This window comes from Macrobrachium nipponense, chromosome 22 (assembly GCF_015104395.2).
Source record: "Macrobrachium nipponense isolate FS-2020 chromosome 22, ASM1510439v2, whole genome shotgun sequence".
Lineage (NCBI taxonomy): Eukaryota > Metazoa > Arthropoda > Malacostraca > Decapoda > Palaemonidae > Macrobrachium > Macrobrachium nipponense.
The window spans coordinates 27,592,520-27,605,502 of record NC_087213.1 but is presented as its reverse complement, the minus strand read 5'-3'; the positions used below and the strand labels follow the sequence as shown (position 1 = coordinate 27,605,502).

Here is a 12,983-nt window from a genome sequence, read left to right as displayed (position 1 = left end):
TGATTTACAGTAATGTATATATTTGCAGTATATATTTGGTGGTTCAGTAACTTTTGTTAGTTTTAAGCTATATTTTATAAATATAAATATATGTACATTCATATAACAATGTAAAAGGATTTTTTGTAATAAAATGAAAAAAAAATTACATCGGATTAGAGTGAAATATAGAATTTATTCCAAAGGCCAAGCGACGGGACCTATGAAGTCATTCAGCGCTGAGAAGGAGTGACTTCAGCGCTGAGAAGGAGTAGGTAGGTAGAATATACGGTTCTGAGTTTGATAGGTTTAACAGAAGGAAAACCTCAAAGCAGGAGACCTTTATGCATTGAGACTGTTTAAGAGAATAAGCTGTCTTTCAACATACAGGGGATTGTAAGCCTTTTTTTTATGCTTCCAAAATGAAGTCTCTTACGAAATACTAGACACAAAGGCTGACCAAACCATATGTCTGACAATACTAAGCACACAGTAATCCATCGAATGCTACCCCCAAAACACACACACTCACACTTGTCAAACTGAAATATTTTGTAAATTAATTTCCCAACGTGTTAGTTCATACAGGCTCTTTAGTTTGATATTTCTGAAGTATATTCATTCGCTGTTGCAAAAATTCCCTTGAAATCTAAATTCAATAACGTTAAAGGTTTCCACATGATCAAGAATAAACGGGTTACTTTTGGCGTGAGAGGAAAATCTCAGTCAGGCAGATGTGTCTACAGGAAAGTATGTAATATAGGAGCAAAATTTGAGACCGATATCTCTAAAGGAAAGTATGTAATATTCCTTTAAAGACATAATTACAAATCCATCTTCTGTCATCGCTTATTCCAAGTCTTGATTTATAAAAAAAAAAATAATAATAATAAAATAAAATAAAATAAAAGATAATAAGAAGAACTCAAACTCACATCATGCATAGGCTGCAGCAAAATAACGAACTACTGTGATACAGTTTTCTAAAAGTAAACTATTCAAATTACCGACAAATTCCTATCAGTGCAATCAACAACCTACAGTAAACGTTTAATAACAGTTGACACGTCAACTGAAGTGACATATATCAATATACTCTCAAACGGTGACCGACTCGCTACGTACGTCGTAGAGATGGAACCAGCTTCCCTAAGTCTCATGAGAAGATAATCGGGGTACGACAAAACAAGATCAAGATGCATTTCGGATGACTCCTTTTTGATATGCGTCAGAGGAAGAGAATCCCAGTAACAATACACCAGTTCCCAGGACAATACTTTGCTTCTGAATATAGTCATTCCAAATAAACTCTAAGCGTGAGACACTTTCAAACTCTATCACAACAATCTGCAGCGTTAACCGTGTTAAAGCTCTTCACGGAATTCTGAGCCTACGACACGACATCTCTATAGTGTGAATCGATCATCCGTATATCTATACCAAGTGACTCAGCAGCAGAGAATTCCTGGAATCTTGAGAGCGGAGCCTCTGCTATTTTACGCTTTTCCTGCTTAGTCAGAGAAATAATTCGGTCGCCACTTCCAGAGGCTAATAGATCAGCTTTTGCTACCACGAAGGTGTAGACATAAATAATATGTCCCAATTCTGGTTCCCAACGAGCACTAATTGGGTGAAGGGTATGAATGTGGCCTAAACAGCTGCAAAAAAACCTAATAACACCCACGCGCGCTTTGAGACCACATGAACCCATTAAATGTCACGCTGTGGGGTGAGCGTTATCCAATATGCCTTGACGAAAAACAGAGCTTCTGCCCACACTTTCAGAGGATTAAAAAATCCTGCAATACGTGCTATACATAACCCGCAGTAGCTTGCTAATCACCTCCAGAGCTGAAATACTTGATGAAAATCAAACTTTTCTATATCATTTCCGTAATCTTGAAAATAACAGCACTGTGATATCCCCATTCTTTGACAGACCATCAACACCGATGAATAAAAAAAAAAAAAATAATAAAAAAAAAAAAAAAGTTACACCCCCGACTTGCGTACGAGGCAGGAGTCACGGCGGGTATCTGCAGCACGATACGTTTTCCCAGAGCAGAGGAGTTGAACATTGCTGCGAGATACCCAAGGGAGACCCAGGCCAGGAGGTATGCACAGCCACGGCACAGGTCAGATGTCACTTGGCACTTGAACGGCCAGCTGTGTCTCATAAAGCAGTGGCAGCAGTCTTGACTGAACGTTACATCTGCGCCGTTGATTTACCGAACGAAATCGACTACGCCACTTGAGTCTCACCGATAATATTAGAGTGAATGGGTTATTATGAAGTGATATAGTTTTCTGTAGACACAGAATAATCAAGGAAATCGAGCTTGGTATTACGTTACTTACAAACAGGTGCCATACGTCGTGACATGTAACCAGCAACTTTCGTAAGACTGCAGTCATAAGAGCTTGAAAAAGAATGGTATATAAACTGTGAGCGCCGGACGCTACCGTAAACAAGAAAATACACTGTACATACAAAAATAAGTATAAGTAAACGCCTGGATTACCCTAGAATACTCGGCGGTCGCCGAATTGCAAGATATTTAAAAGATCCTGTCCCAGGACGAACGAGGGGAGGGGTCCACGCACAGCCATGTCACCAACGCGCATACTTTTAATCCTTTTAACACTCATGCTGGTCTTGACGTTGCTGTGCGAAGCTGTCGATGCTGCTAAACGCAGGCGTCGAAGACGTCGCCGTCAGCGAGGGCAGATGCAAGAGGCGGGTTCTCGAAAGATAAGACACGCGTCGGGGAGGAGGGCAGAATTCGTCAGAAGGACGCTGACGAAGGCGCGCCGAAGGAGGAAGAAGGTGGAGGAAGGTTCAGTTCGCCTCGTGGAAGGTCGAGCAGAATATGAAGGTTAGTCTGAGGATTTACGAGTTGGGTTGAATATAAAATTTAGGCCAACGGCCAAGCAAGCATTGGGACCTATGAGGTCATTCAGCGCTGAAATGGAAATTGAATAAAAGGTTTGAAAGGTGTAACAGGAGGAAAACCCCAAAGCAGTTGCGCCACGAAACAAGTGTTAGGAGAGGATGGAAAGTAAGATAAAGAGAATGTGAAAGGAGGTACAGTAAAAGGAATGAAAGTGGTTGCAGCTAGGGGCCGCAGGCAGGCTGCAAAGAGCCTTAAGTAATGCCTACTGACGGAACTACCTCCCTGCGGGGCTGAGGATTTATATTAACAGAACATACGATTCTGGCAAAAAGCCCAGCACTGGGGTCCACAAGGTCATTCAGCGATATGATGGGAATGAATGAAAATGGAAATTATATATATAGACATCAAAAGGTCAATGTTACTGAGGCATTACGTCACCAGTGACAATTTTATTTTACTTCACGTCAGAAAAAGGACACATTTTCCCAATATCCCCGAGTGAAGAAATGTAGAAAAAAAAGTAGTGTCATTGAAAAATGAGAATCGAGGATACCAACAACAACAAAAACCTACTTCCAACTTACAATAAATTTCACAAATTTTTCACAAAATAAACACAAATAATTTTTTTCCACAGACTAAACACAGATTACACGAATTTCCTTCATAATCAAACCTGTAAATACATTTCCCCAATATTTCCAAGAATGAATACCAATATCCCGAATTAAAACCGCATTCAATTCCACGAATACCTCGAAATATTACGCCAAAGACACTATATCTACTTACCAACTGAACTGGAGGTATATTTGACGAACATTTAACATCATTATTCTATATGACATCTGAGCTATCAACAATTTCCAAAGATAAATATTCCTAAGAACTCAACTCGCAATAGTAAATGACACGAATATTCAACATCATGAGCATCCAAGACCAATTTTCTAAACAAATGAACCTGTAAAATATTCTACTAATATTCCGAATTATAAACAACATAAATCTTGATCAATAAGCTTGCAAAAATTCCATGGACATCCAAGAACAACATTCCAAGCAACTGTGCATGCAACATATTCTACGAACATCTTAGATTTAACATTCTAAACCAGTGGTGGGTGGGGGGTGGGGGTTCCTAACCTTTTTTTATCATCACGCCTCCTCTAAGAGTTTGTCCTTCCCTTCCACAACCCCCATCCATCTACGAGTAAAATATCTTCCCATATTAAGAGAGAGAGAGAGAGAGAGAGAGAGAGAGAGAGAGAGAGAGAGATCGCTGACGCCACCCAGGTCGAGAACAACTGTTCTAAACGAAGCAAAACTCTAATATACATTCCACAAATATTTCAGTGTACAAAAAAAATAGATATTATTAACAAACTAAACTTACAACCGTAAATTCAAAGAATATTCCACTGGAAGATGGGCAGGCTCAAACTGGCTCTAAGACCACACAAAACGCAAGTGTGGATTGGTCCACATTGAGAGGTCACGCTGGGCATTCTCTCCACTAGCTTGTGCGTTGGTTTTAGTATTTTGTTGCATATTATTTGGAATGCACCTTTTGAGGCAGACAATTTTGGAAATGGGGAGGGGAGGGGGTGACATTCTGACATATGATGAAAGGGTACATGGGCTAAAAATGGGTTACGAACTACTGCTTTTTTTAAAGTATGAACCCACGAAACCAATAGCCTATACATCTAATCTGGTAATAAATGCCCTTCCACAAATTTCACACTAAATTAAAATAATTTGCTACGATTTAACATGGCAGCCAGTAACAAACTGTACACACACACACACACACACACACACACACATATATATATATATATATGTGTGTGTGTGTGTGTGTGTGTATGTAATGTATATATATACACTGAGAAACCATAAATGCATCGTAATCTGTACAAATAAACAAAATACCTTGTGAGCAAACGGGGCTCAGCATATACACTTAAACTTCAAGAAAAAAAAAAAGTCTTAGCTCTCCATAACCTATGGCACGATTTAATCTTGTAGGTAACAGGATAGGATAAGTGGCTTTGTTCAACAGACTTGGAGAAGGGCCTCTTTTGAATGTATTTTTTTCAATTCCCTTTCACTGCCCGTCAAGGCCATGTTTCAACAGAAATACATTTTACTTACTACCATATTCTGCGTTCTACAGCTGTGAATGTACAGTATGCAAATATAATACGAGTGTGTGCGTTCAAGGGCATACTACATGCACATACTCAACTATTGTTTTGGAATTATACACACACACATATATTATATATATATATATATAATATATATATATATTATATGTGTGTGTGTGTGTAATAAAGAGAGCCCAAAAACGCCAAAATATAGAGAAAATACTATATATATATATATATATATATATATATATATATATATATATACATATATATATATATATATATATGTATATATATATATATATATATATATATATATATAGATGAGAGAGAGAGAGAGAGAGAGAGAGAGAGAGAGAGAGAGAGAGAGAGAGAGAGAGAAAGCAACGGTGATATCCCAGCAAGCACATCCTCTCACACCAATCGAGTAGCTAAAAATCCTGCTGTGAAATTATCTTCGTCAGTAAGTAAGATATCCTTAGGGGATGCGAGGTCAAGGATATTCTCTCTCTCTCTCTCTCTCTCTCTCTCTCTCTCTCTCTCTCTCTCTCTCTCTCTCTCTCTCTCTCTTCTTCCCGCATGCTGCTGCAGATGTATACATCATCGTCTCCAGACTATGTTCAAGGACGTCCCACGAAGGCCATACCATAACGATAATGACTCGCCAAGTAAGGACCTTAACGTCACATTTCAGTCCTACGCAAATGCAAGGGAAGTACGTCTGGAAGTGCAATGTTTTGGTGGGACTGAGGTCGTGAGTTGGCAAGACTCAAAATGACCTCAAGTTTGTTTGTTCGTATGGTGTTTTTACGTTGCATGGAACCCGTGGTTATTCAGCAACGGGACCAACGGCTTGACGTGACTTCCGAACCACGTCGAGATTGAACTTCTATCACCAGAAATACACATCTATAACCCCCTCAGTGGAATGCCCGAGAATCGAACTCGCGACCACCGAGCTGGTGCGCTGACACCATACCGACCACGCCACTGAGGCGCTTAAACTGATCCTAAGTGAAGATATGGCTAACTGTTCGGTAGGTTCACAGCCACTCTAGCATCATCTTAACGTAATTTTTTTTTTATTCGGGCAAAATATTACGGTTTCCAGACTAATGATCTGCCAGTTATCAGTAATATTCAACGAGCTGGTTGATAGAATAAAAGAACACAATATAGAATTGCATCTTTGAATCAATTGTTAGGAGAGGGTGGAAAGTAAGATGGAGGAGAGAGACTATGGACGGTAGTACAATAAAAGGAATGAAAGAGGTTTACTTAGTCACCTATGGTTAAGTGTGTGTGTGGAGAGAGAGAGAGAGAGAGAGAGAGAGAGAGAGAGAGAGAGAGAGAGAGTCTCACAGACAACTATTGTTTCCTTCCCACGTAAGCGGAAAAATACAAACATTCTCTCCATTACGTGATTTTGTTTACATTGCAGCAGGATTGAAGACCCTGTCCATAATCTGCCGTTGGTAAACAACGATCCGTCATCATTCTCCCTGACGGTGACGTAATCCTGAATCTGTGGAGCGAGTTGTTGCCTGTGCTACACAGCCCACATAGGGACCCAAAGCCGAAACGGGTGCAGTTACACGAATTTCTGGATGATCGGTATGCAACTGCACAACAGATGACGCTTTGCTCACCTCTAATGGCAGCCTACAGCCCAGCATCCATCACGTCTAGCAGTGATAACTAGAGTGATTAACACAAAGTCCTATTGATCGTTGAAAAGTAGCTTGGGGGCTATTTTCATTCCATCAATTTGTCTTAACGGATTTCTGTCTTACAAACACATTTTTACAAGCTACTTAATTGGAGGGCAATCCACGTACATTGGTTCTAACTTGTAATCTTTCCTGTTCATTTCATTAATTATACCATTATTTTATTAGATGAATCCTATTCACATGGAACAAAAACACAGGGACCATAGACATGAAATTCAAGCCTCCAAAGAATGTTGGCTTCAACATGCTTTCTGGTGCTATGGGCTCCAACTGTTACGTCTGCTATTCTTATTAGTATTTCCAAACATTCATCCCCAATCCAGTTACCAAGGATGACAATCCGTCTCAAAATGTTGATTTCATCCCTAGCACCAATCAAGTTATGCATTCACGAGGGGACTACTTATCACGACAGCGCCAAAACAAAAGACTGAACGTTGTTTATCCAAGAATCCTGACATCGTCGTCGCCCTCGGCCACACTTTTAAAAGTTTTGGACATTCTCACAATCAAGATCCTTTAAATATACACTGACAGTATATTTTAACGACCCTGCATACAATATGTCGGGAAGGAAAGTACGCCTCAAGTCTGTAACAAAAACCCATCACACACAGCAACGTACAAACAATCTCGAAAATACTGAGGTAAGCTCACTTTATTGAGCAAACCTTTTTATTTATAAAATTAAAAAATAACCCTGAAAACCCCTAGTATGTTTCGCCCACTTGATGTCATAAAAAAGAAGAGAGAGAGAGAGAGAGAGAGAGAGAGAGAGAGAGAGAGAGAGAGAGATAAAGGTCGACTAACTTTTTTTCCAGACTGGTGATGTCATTCAGCTCCCAAAAGGTAAGGTGGACTTTTAAGCAGACCAAACGATCCATTTAAGGCTATGGAGGAGTTATTAAACCCTTCATCTCCAGCAGCATCCAGAACAACAATGTCCCCACTTCCCCCACCCCCACAACCCCCGGGGGGAAACCAACACCCGACCCCAACCCACCCTGCCCCCTCACTCCCAAGGGGATAGGCAGTCTACAGAGCCGTCGAGAGCGACGCCGCCAATTATGACTCATTCCTTCTACGTAAATGGTAAACTCTACCTTGAAATAATGGCGTGCACAAACAAACCGATCAACGGACATATAATTCACGACTTTTGGCGTTGAATACTCAACATGTAGTGCTGCAACAAGTCTGAAAAGCCTTCTTCATGTTTTATTTAATTATTTGCTTTCCAAACTGACCAACATTTCATGAATTTAACCGACTAAGCTAACCAGCGCCAATTTAAACATCGAAATCAACATATCGTCTGTCACTAATGAGGGGGGGGCCACAAGCGCTGGGATCTATAAGACCATTCAGCGCTGAAACGGGAAATGGAGAGTATAAAAGGGTTTGAAAAGTGTAACAGAAGGAAAACCTCAAAGCTGCAATATGAGACAAATGGGTACGGTAAAAGGAATGAAAAGGGTTCCAGCTATGGGCCATGGAAGGGACGTTGCAAAGGACCTTAAGTAATGCCTGCAGTGCACCGTGTGAGGTGCACTGACGGCACTAAACCCCTAAGGGGGAATATGTTAAACCTACAGCAATTCTAAATATAACATGCAACATGCCACTTATTTCACGGCAGAATTTTACCAAAATTAGTGGCAGTAGCAGCAGTCATAGTAGTCAGAGAATCAGTAACTAACTATTTATTCCATTCTCATTCAAATCCCACATTTACTGTAGTCGCCTTGATATTGCCAATGTTCCTTAAAACTTGGATCGTGTCATGGCCTTTGGTCCGCAGTGGACAGCACGATGTTTAAGTTCCCTTGTTCTAATGTGTACTCAACAACATTTTCTTTTCCTTTGCTTGTAAATTATTATTATTATTATTATTTTTTTTTTTTTTTTTTTTTTGCTCTATCACAGTCCTCCAATTCGACTGGGTGTATTTATAGTGTGGGGTTCCGGTTGCATCCTGCCTCCTTAGGAGTCCATCACTTTTCTTACTTATGTGTGCCGTTTCTAGGATCACACTCTTCTGCATGAGTCCTGGAGCTACTTCAGCCTCTAGTTTTTCTAGATTCCTTTTCAGGGATCTTGGGATCGTGCCTAGTGCTCCTATGATTATGGGTACGATATCCACTGGCATATCCCATATCCTTCTTATTTCTATTTTCAGAACTTGATACTTATCCATTTTTTCTCTCTCTTTCTCTTCAACTCTGGTGTCCCATTGTATTGCGACATCAATGAGTGATACTTCCTTCTTGACTTTGTCAATCAACGTCACGTCTGGTCTGTTTGCACGTATCACCCTATCCGTCCTGATACCATAGTCCCAGAGGATCTTTGCCTGATCGTTTCCTATCACTCCCTCAGGTTGGTGCTCGTACCACTTATTACTGCAAGGTAGCTGGTGTTTCTTGCACAGGCTCCAGTGGAGGGCTTTTGCTACTGAATCATGCCTCTTTTTGTACTGATTCTGTGCAAGTGCCGGACATTCGCATTGCTATGTGGTTTATGGTTTCATTTTTCGTATTGCACTTCCAACATATGGGAGAGATGTTATTTCCGTCTATCGTTCTTTGAACATATCTGGTTCATTATTATTATTATTATTATTATTATTATTATTATTATTATGCTGAAGACGAAACCTATTCATGTGGAACAAGCTTCCAGAGAATATGGTGTTCATTAGGAAGAAGTAAGAGGAAGTAAGGAGAAATACAGGATAGATACCACTAACCCAAAAAATTAATTAATAAATTCACAAACAAACAAAAATGATTTAAAATTAAAATTTAATCTATCAGTGTGTGTGTGTGTGTGTGTGTGTGTGTGTGTCAAAAAACATAAACAAATTTTAGCTTGAACAAGTGCTCAAAACAGAACTAAGGCAGTATGCTTAAGATCCGGATCTGCCGGAGCTTAAGAAGGAAATTCCATGAATTTATTTTAAAAGGGTGATGGAGGGAAGGAGGGAGGGTGGAGGACGGAGGGATGGAAGGGGTAGGAAGGGGGCTAGTGAGACGCCAGGGAAGGAAAGAGGTCAACAGACTACAGGGTGAAAGTCAACCCATATCGTCGCCCCCCAAAATATCTACAGCACAGTAACAGACTGATCCTTTGGCCCCGAGTCAGTCATCCCAAAAAGCACCAAAACTTTAACCTTAAATAAAATAAAAACTGCTGAGGCTACAAGACTGCAATTTGGTATGTTTGATGATTGGGGGGTGAATGATCAACATACCAATTTGCAGCACTCTAGCCCCAGTCATTTTTAAGATCTGAGGGCGGACAAAGTGCAGATGGACAGACAAGTAGCCATCTCAATAGTTTCCCTTTACAGAAAACGAAAAAAAGTAGAGTAAATAATGATACGAGTAAATAAAATACAGGATAGACAGACAAGCAGCTATCTCAGTTTCTTTTTTATAGAAAACGATCGAAAAGTAGATTAATTAAGGATACCAGTAAATGAATTACAGGACAGACAGACGAGTAGCTATTTCGGTTTCTTTTTATAGAAAACGAAAACAAAAAGTAGGGTAAGTAATGGTACGAGTAAATCAATTACAGGACAGACAGACAAGCAACTATCTCAGTTTCTTTTCATAGAAAGCGAAAACAAAAAAAAAGTAAAGTAAGTAATGGTAGGAGTAAATAAATTACAGGACAGACAGTTTCCTTTCATAGAAAACGAAAACAAAAAGTAGAGTAAGTAATGGTACAAGCAAATAAATTTAAGACAATCCTTTCCCATTCAAGAAGTAGCTGCAACTACCACAAGAAGGACCCAATAAGTTTTACGTTTTCGTAGACACGATGCAGCAGAGGATTCTCTCAAATGGGTTGAAGTTACACTCCTCCGCGCATGTTATCCTCATCACGCACTGCTGATGTGGATGAGAGAGAGAGAGAGAGAGAGAGAGAGAGAGAGAGAGAGAGAGAGAGAGAGAGAGAGAGAGAGACTAAATATAAGCAGTGATGTGGGACACCACTGATGTAACGGCCTAGAACCGAAAAACACAGGATGTTATGTATACAAGAAAGGCGTCCTCGAATCCATTATAAAGGAAACGGTAATATCTTCATTTTAAAGGAAAGAGTAATATCTGACTTTCTCGATAGAAACGAAGCATAAAAGACTGGAATCTGTTATCGCGGCTTTCAACGTTATTTCGTTCCAATCTCGTAAAGGTAACTTGTATTCTGCTTGAAGTACAGTATTTTTACTCCTCTCGTCTGTAATACACATATCCATTTATGTATGTATACATGCATAGACTATATTGTACATACAAAAGACAGAAATACACGCTCTCTCTCTCTCTCATATATATTATATATATATATATATATATATATATATATATATATATATATATATGAGAGAGGAGAGAGATAGAGAAAGAGAGAGAGAGAGAGAGAGAGAGAGAGAGGAGATGAGAGAGATGAGAGAGAGAGAGGGAGAGAGAGAGAGTCTGTATTTCTCTCTTTTGTATCTACAGTATAGGTCTATGCATTTATACATATATACATGGATATATGTATCATAGACGTGAGGAGTATGAATACTGTACTTGAAAGCAGATTATTTTTCACCTGTGGGTATGTGCGATAAAGATGAGTTGATATATATATATATATATATATATATATATATATATATATATATACATTACTGTTATTACCAGTATTATGATTTCTATCTTTTATGCTACCTCAGCTATTTTGTGGATAAGTGCCGATTATTCATTTTTTATCATGTTGTCCCATGTATCTAGATTCTGTATGTTACTGTCTGTATTTTGTATATTCCATGTAATGGCCCTGAGCTGAAATAAAGTATATTATTATTATATTATTATTATTATTATTATTATTATTATTATTATTATTATTATTATTACATCACCGTGATTCATATAAATTATTCGAGCTACAAATGTCCTTTAATATTCGCTCTACCTCGGAATTAATATATTTTCGAACTCACGAGAGGACGAAATTATTATGAACTCAAAAATTCCCCTTCGGTTTACATATATAAAAAATATATTTAATTCCGAGGTAGAGCGATTACATTTTAATTAAAGGACATTTGTAGCTCGAATATATATATATATATATATATATATATATATATATATATATATATCAAATGATACAGGAAAAATTGTACAGTGTCGATTCAGTGTCCATCATAGGAACGCGGATGAAGGATGTATCCTAAGATCAAAATCTCCGAAAACATTAACTTCATATGCCTAGTAAGAACAGCGCATTAAATCATATATAAAAACTGCTCTAATCAACCTCTATACCTTGCGCGTACCCCTTTCAACTCTCCCACCCATGTTGTCCAAGTCGCCCTTAAATTCTATTTTCTGAAAAATTTCAAATTGTATCCTTTTCATCAACCTATCATCCTTTATTTCACTGCTTAAAATGCGTCAAAATATACAATCATCTCTTTGTAACTGAACTTTTTAACTAAAGATTTACCATACTTCTACATTTCTGACCTTTGCTACCCCTCTGCTTCAACTGATTCACCTCAACGGATCCAACATTTTCATTAGTAATTTCCCTGCGACATATAGTAAGTAGGTACCACTTCTGTAAGAGGTAGTTCAGAATCCACACCAGAATTTTGCTTCCAATATAACTTGCATTAATATTCTCTGGTGCATCTCTTTTTTTTCTTACCCTTACTCCATCATCCGAATTGAATCTATCACCTTCTTCCATTCTTCGACCACCCCATCACACAATCTATGCACCATGTTGGTTTTCTATTTACCCTACTAACCATGGTCTTGTCTAACACTCACCACAGACTTTTCCACTTACAGACTTTCCTTTCAGTCTTCACAAGCTTTCTGCAGATTTTCATCTCTATCGTCAGCTATTCATGACCCCTTTTCTCATCTCACAATACAGCAATGTCTCCCCGTCCTTTATATACCTTCAACGGACAAATAGTAAACGGCAATGGAGACAACATGTCCTAATCTCACACACGCTAACGCAACAAATTAATAACGATTCCCATTTACACACTACCGTACAAAACATCATGCTTACAACCTAAACTCTCTGTCAATCTCAACCAATTACCTTCTAAACTCTACGTACTAAACACCCATCATATTGCATCCTCACCATTAGTTGTTCTGGGAATTTTTACATCACATATGACCCCTTTCTTT

At 38.8% G+C, this 12,983-nt stretch overlaps 2 protein-coding genes across 3 annotated transcripts in view; one reads left to right on the top strand and one right to left on the bottom strand.

Annotated features, from left to right (window-relative positions):
- The window catches only part of LOC135198555 (uncharacterized), a 66,346-nt gene that overhangs the window by 47,668 nt on the left and 5,695 nt on the right, over positions 1 to 12,983 (bottom strand). The window lies entirely within an intron of this gene.
- LOC135198556 (lysyl oxidase homolog 2-like) overlaps positions 2,075 to 12,983 on the top strand; it is a 30,308-nt gene continuing 19,399 nt past the window's right edge. The window contains exon 1 of one of the 2 annotated variants that reach the window (XM_064226252.1): positions 2,075 to 2,855. In XM_064226252.1, coding sequence (XP_064082322.1) covers positions 2,588 to 2,855 — 268 coding nt within the window. In that variant the 5' untranslated portion in view covers positions 2,075 to 2,587. The remainder of the gene's footprint in view (positions 2,856 to 12,983) is intronic. The other variant, XM_064226254.1, reaches the window with a different exon arrangement.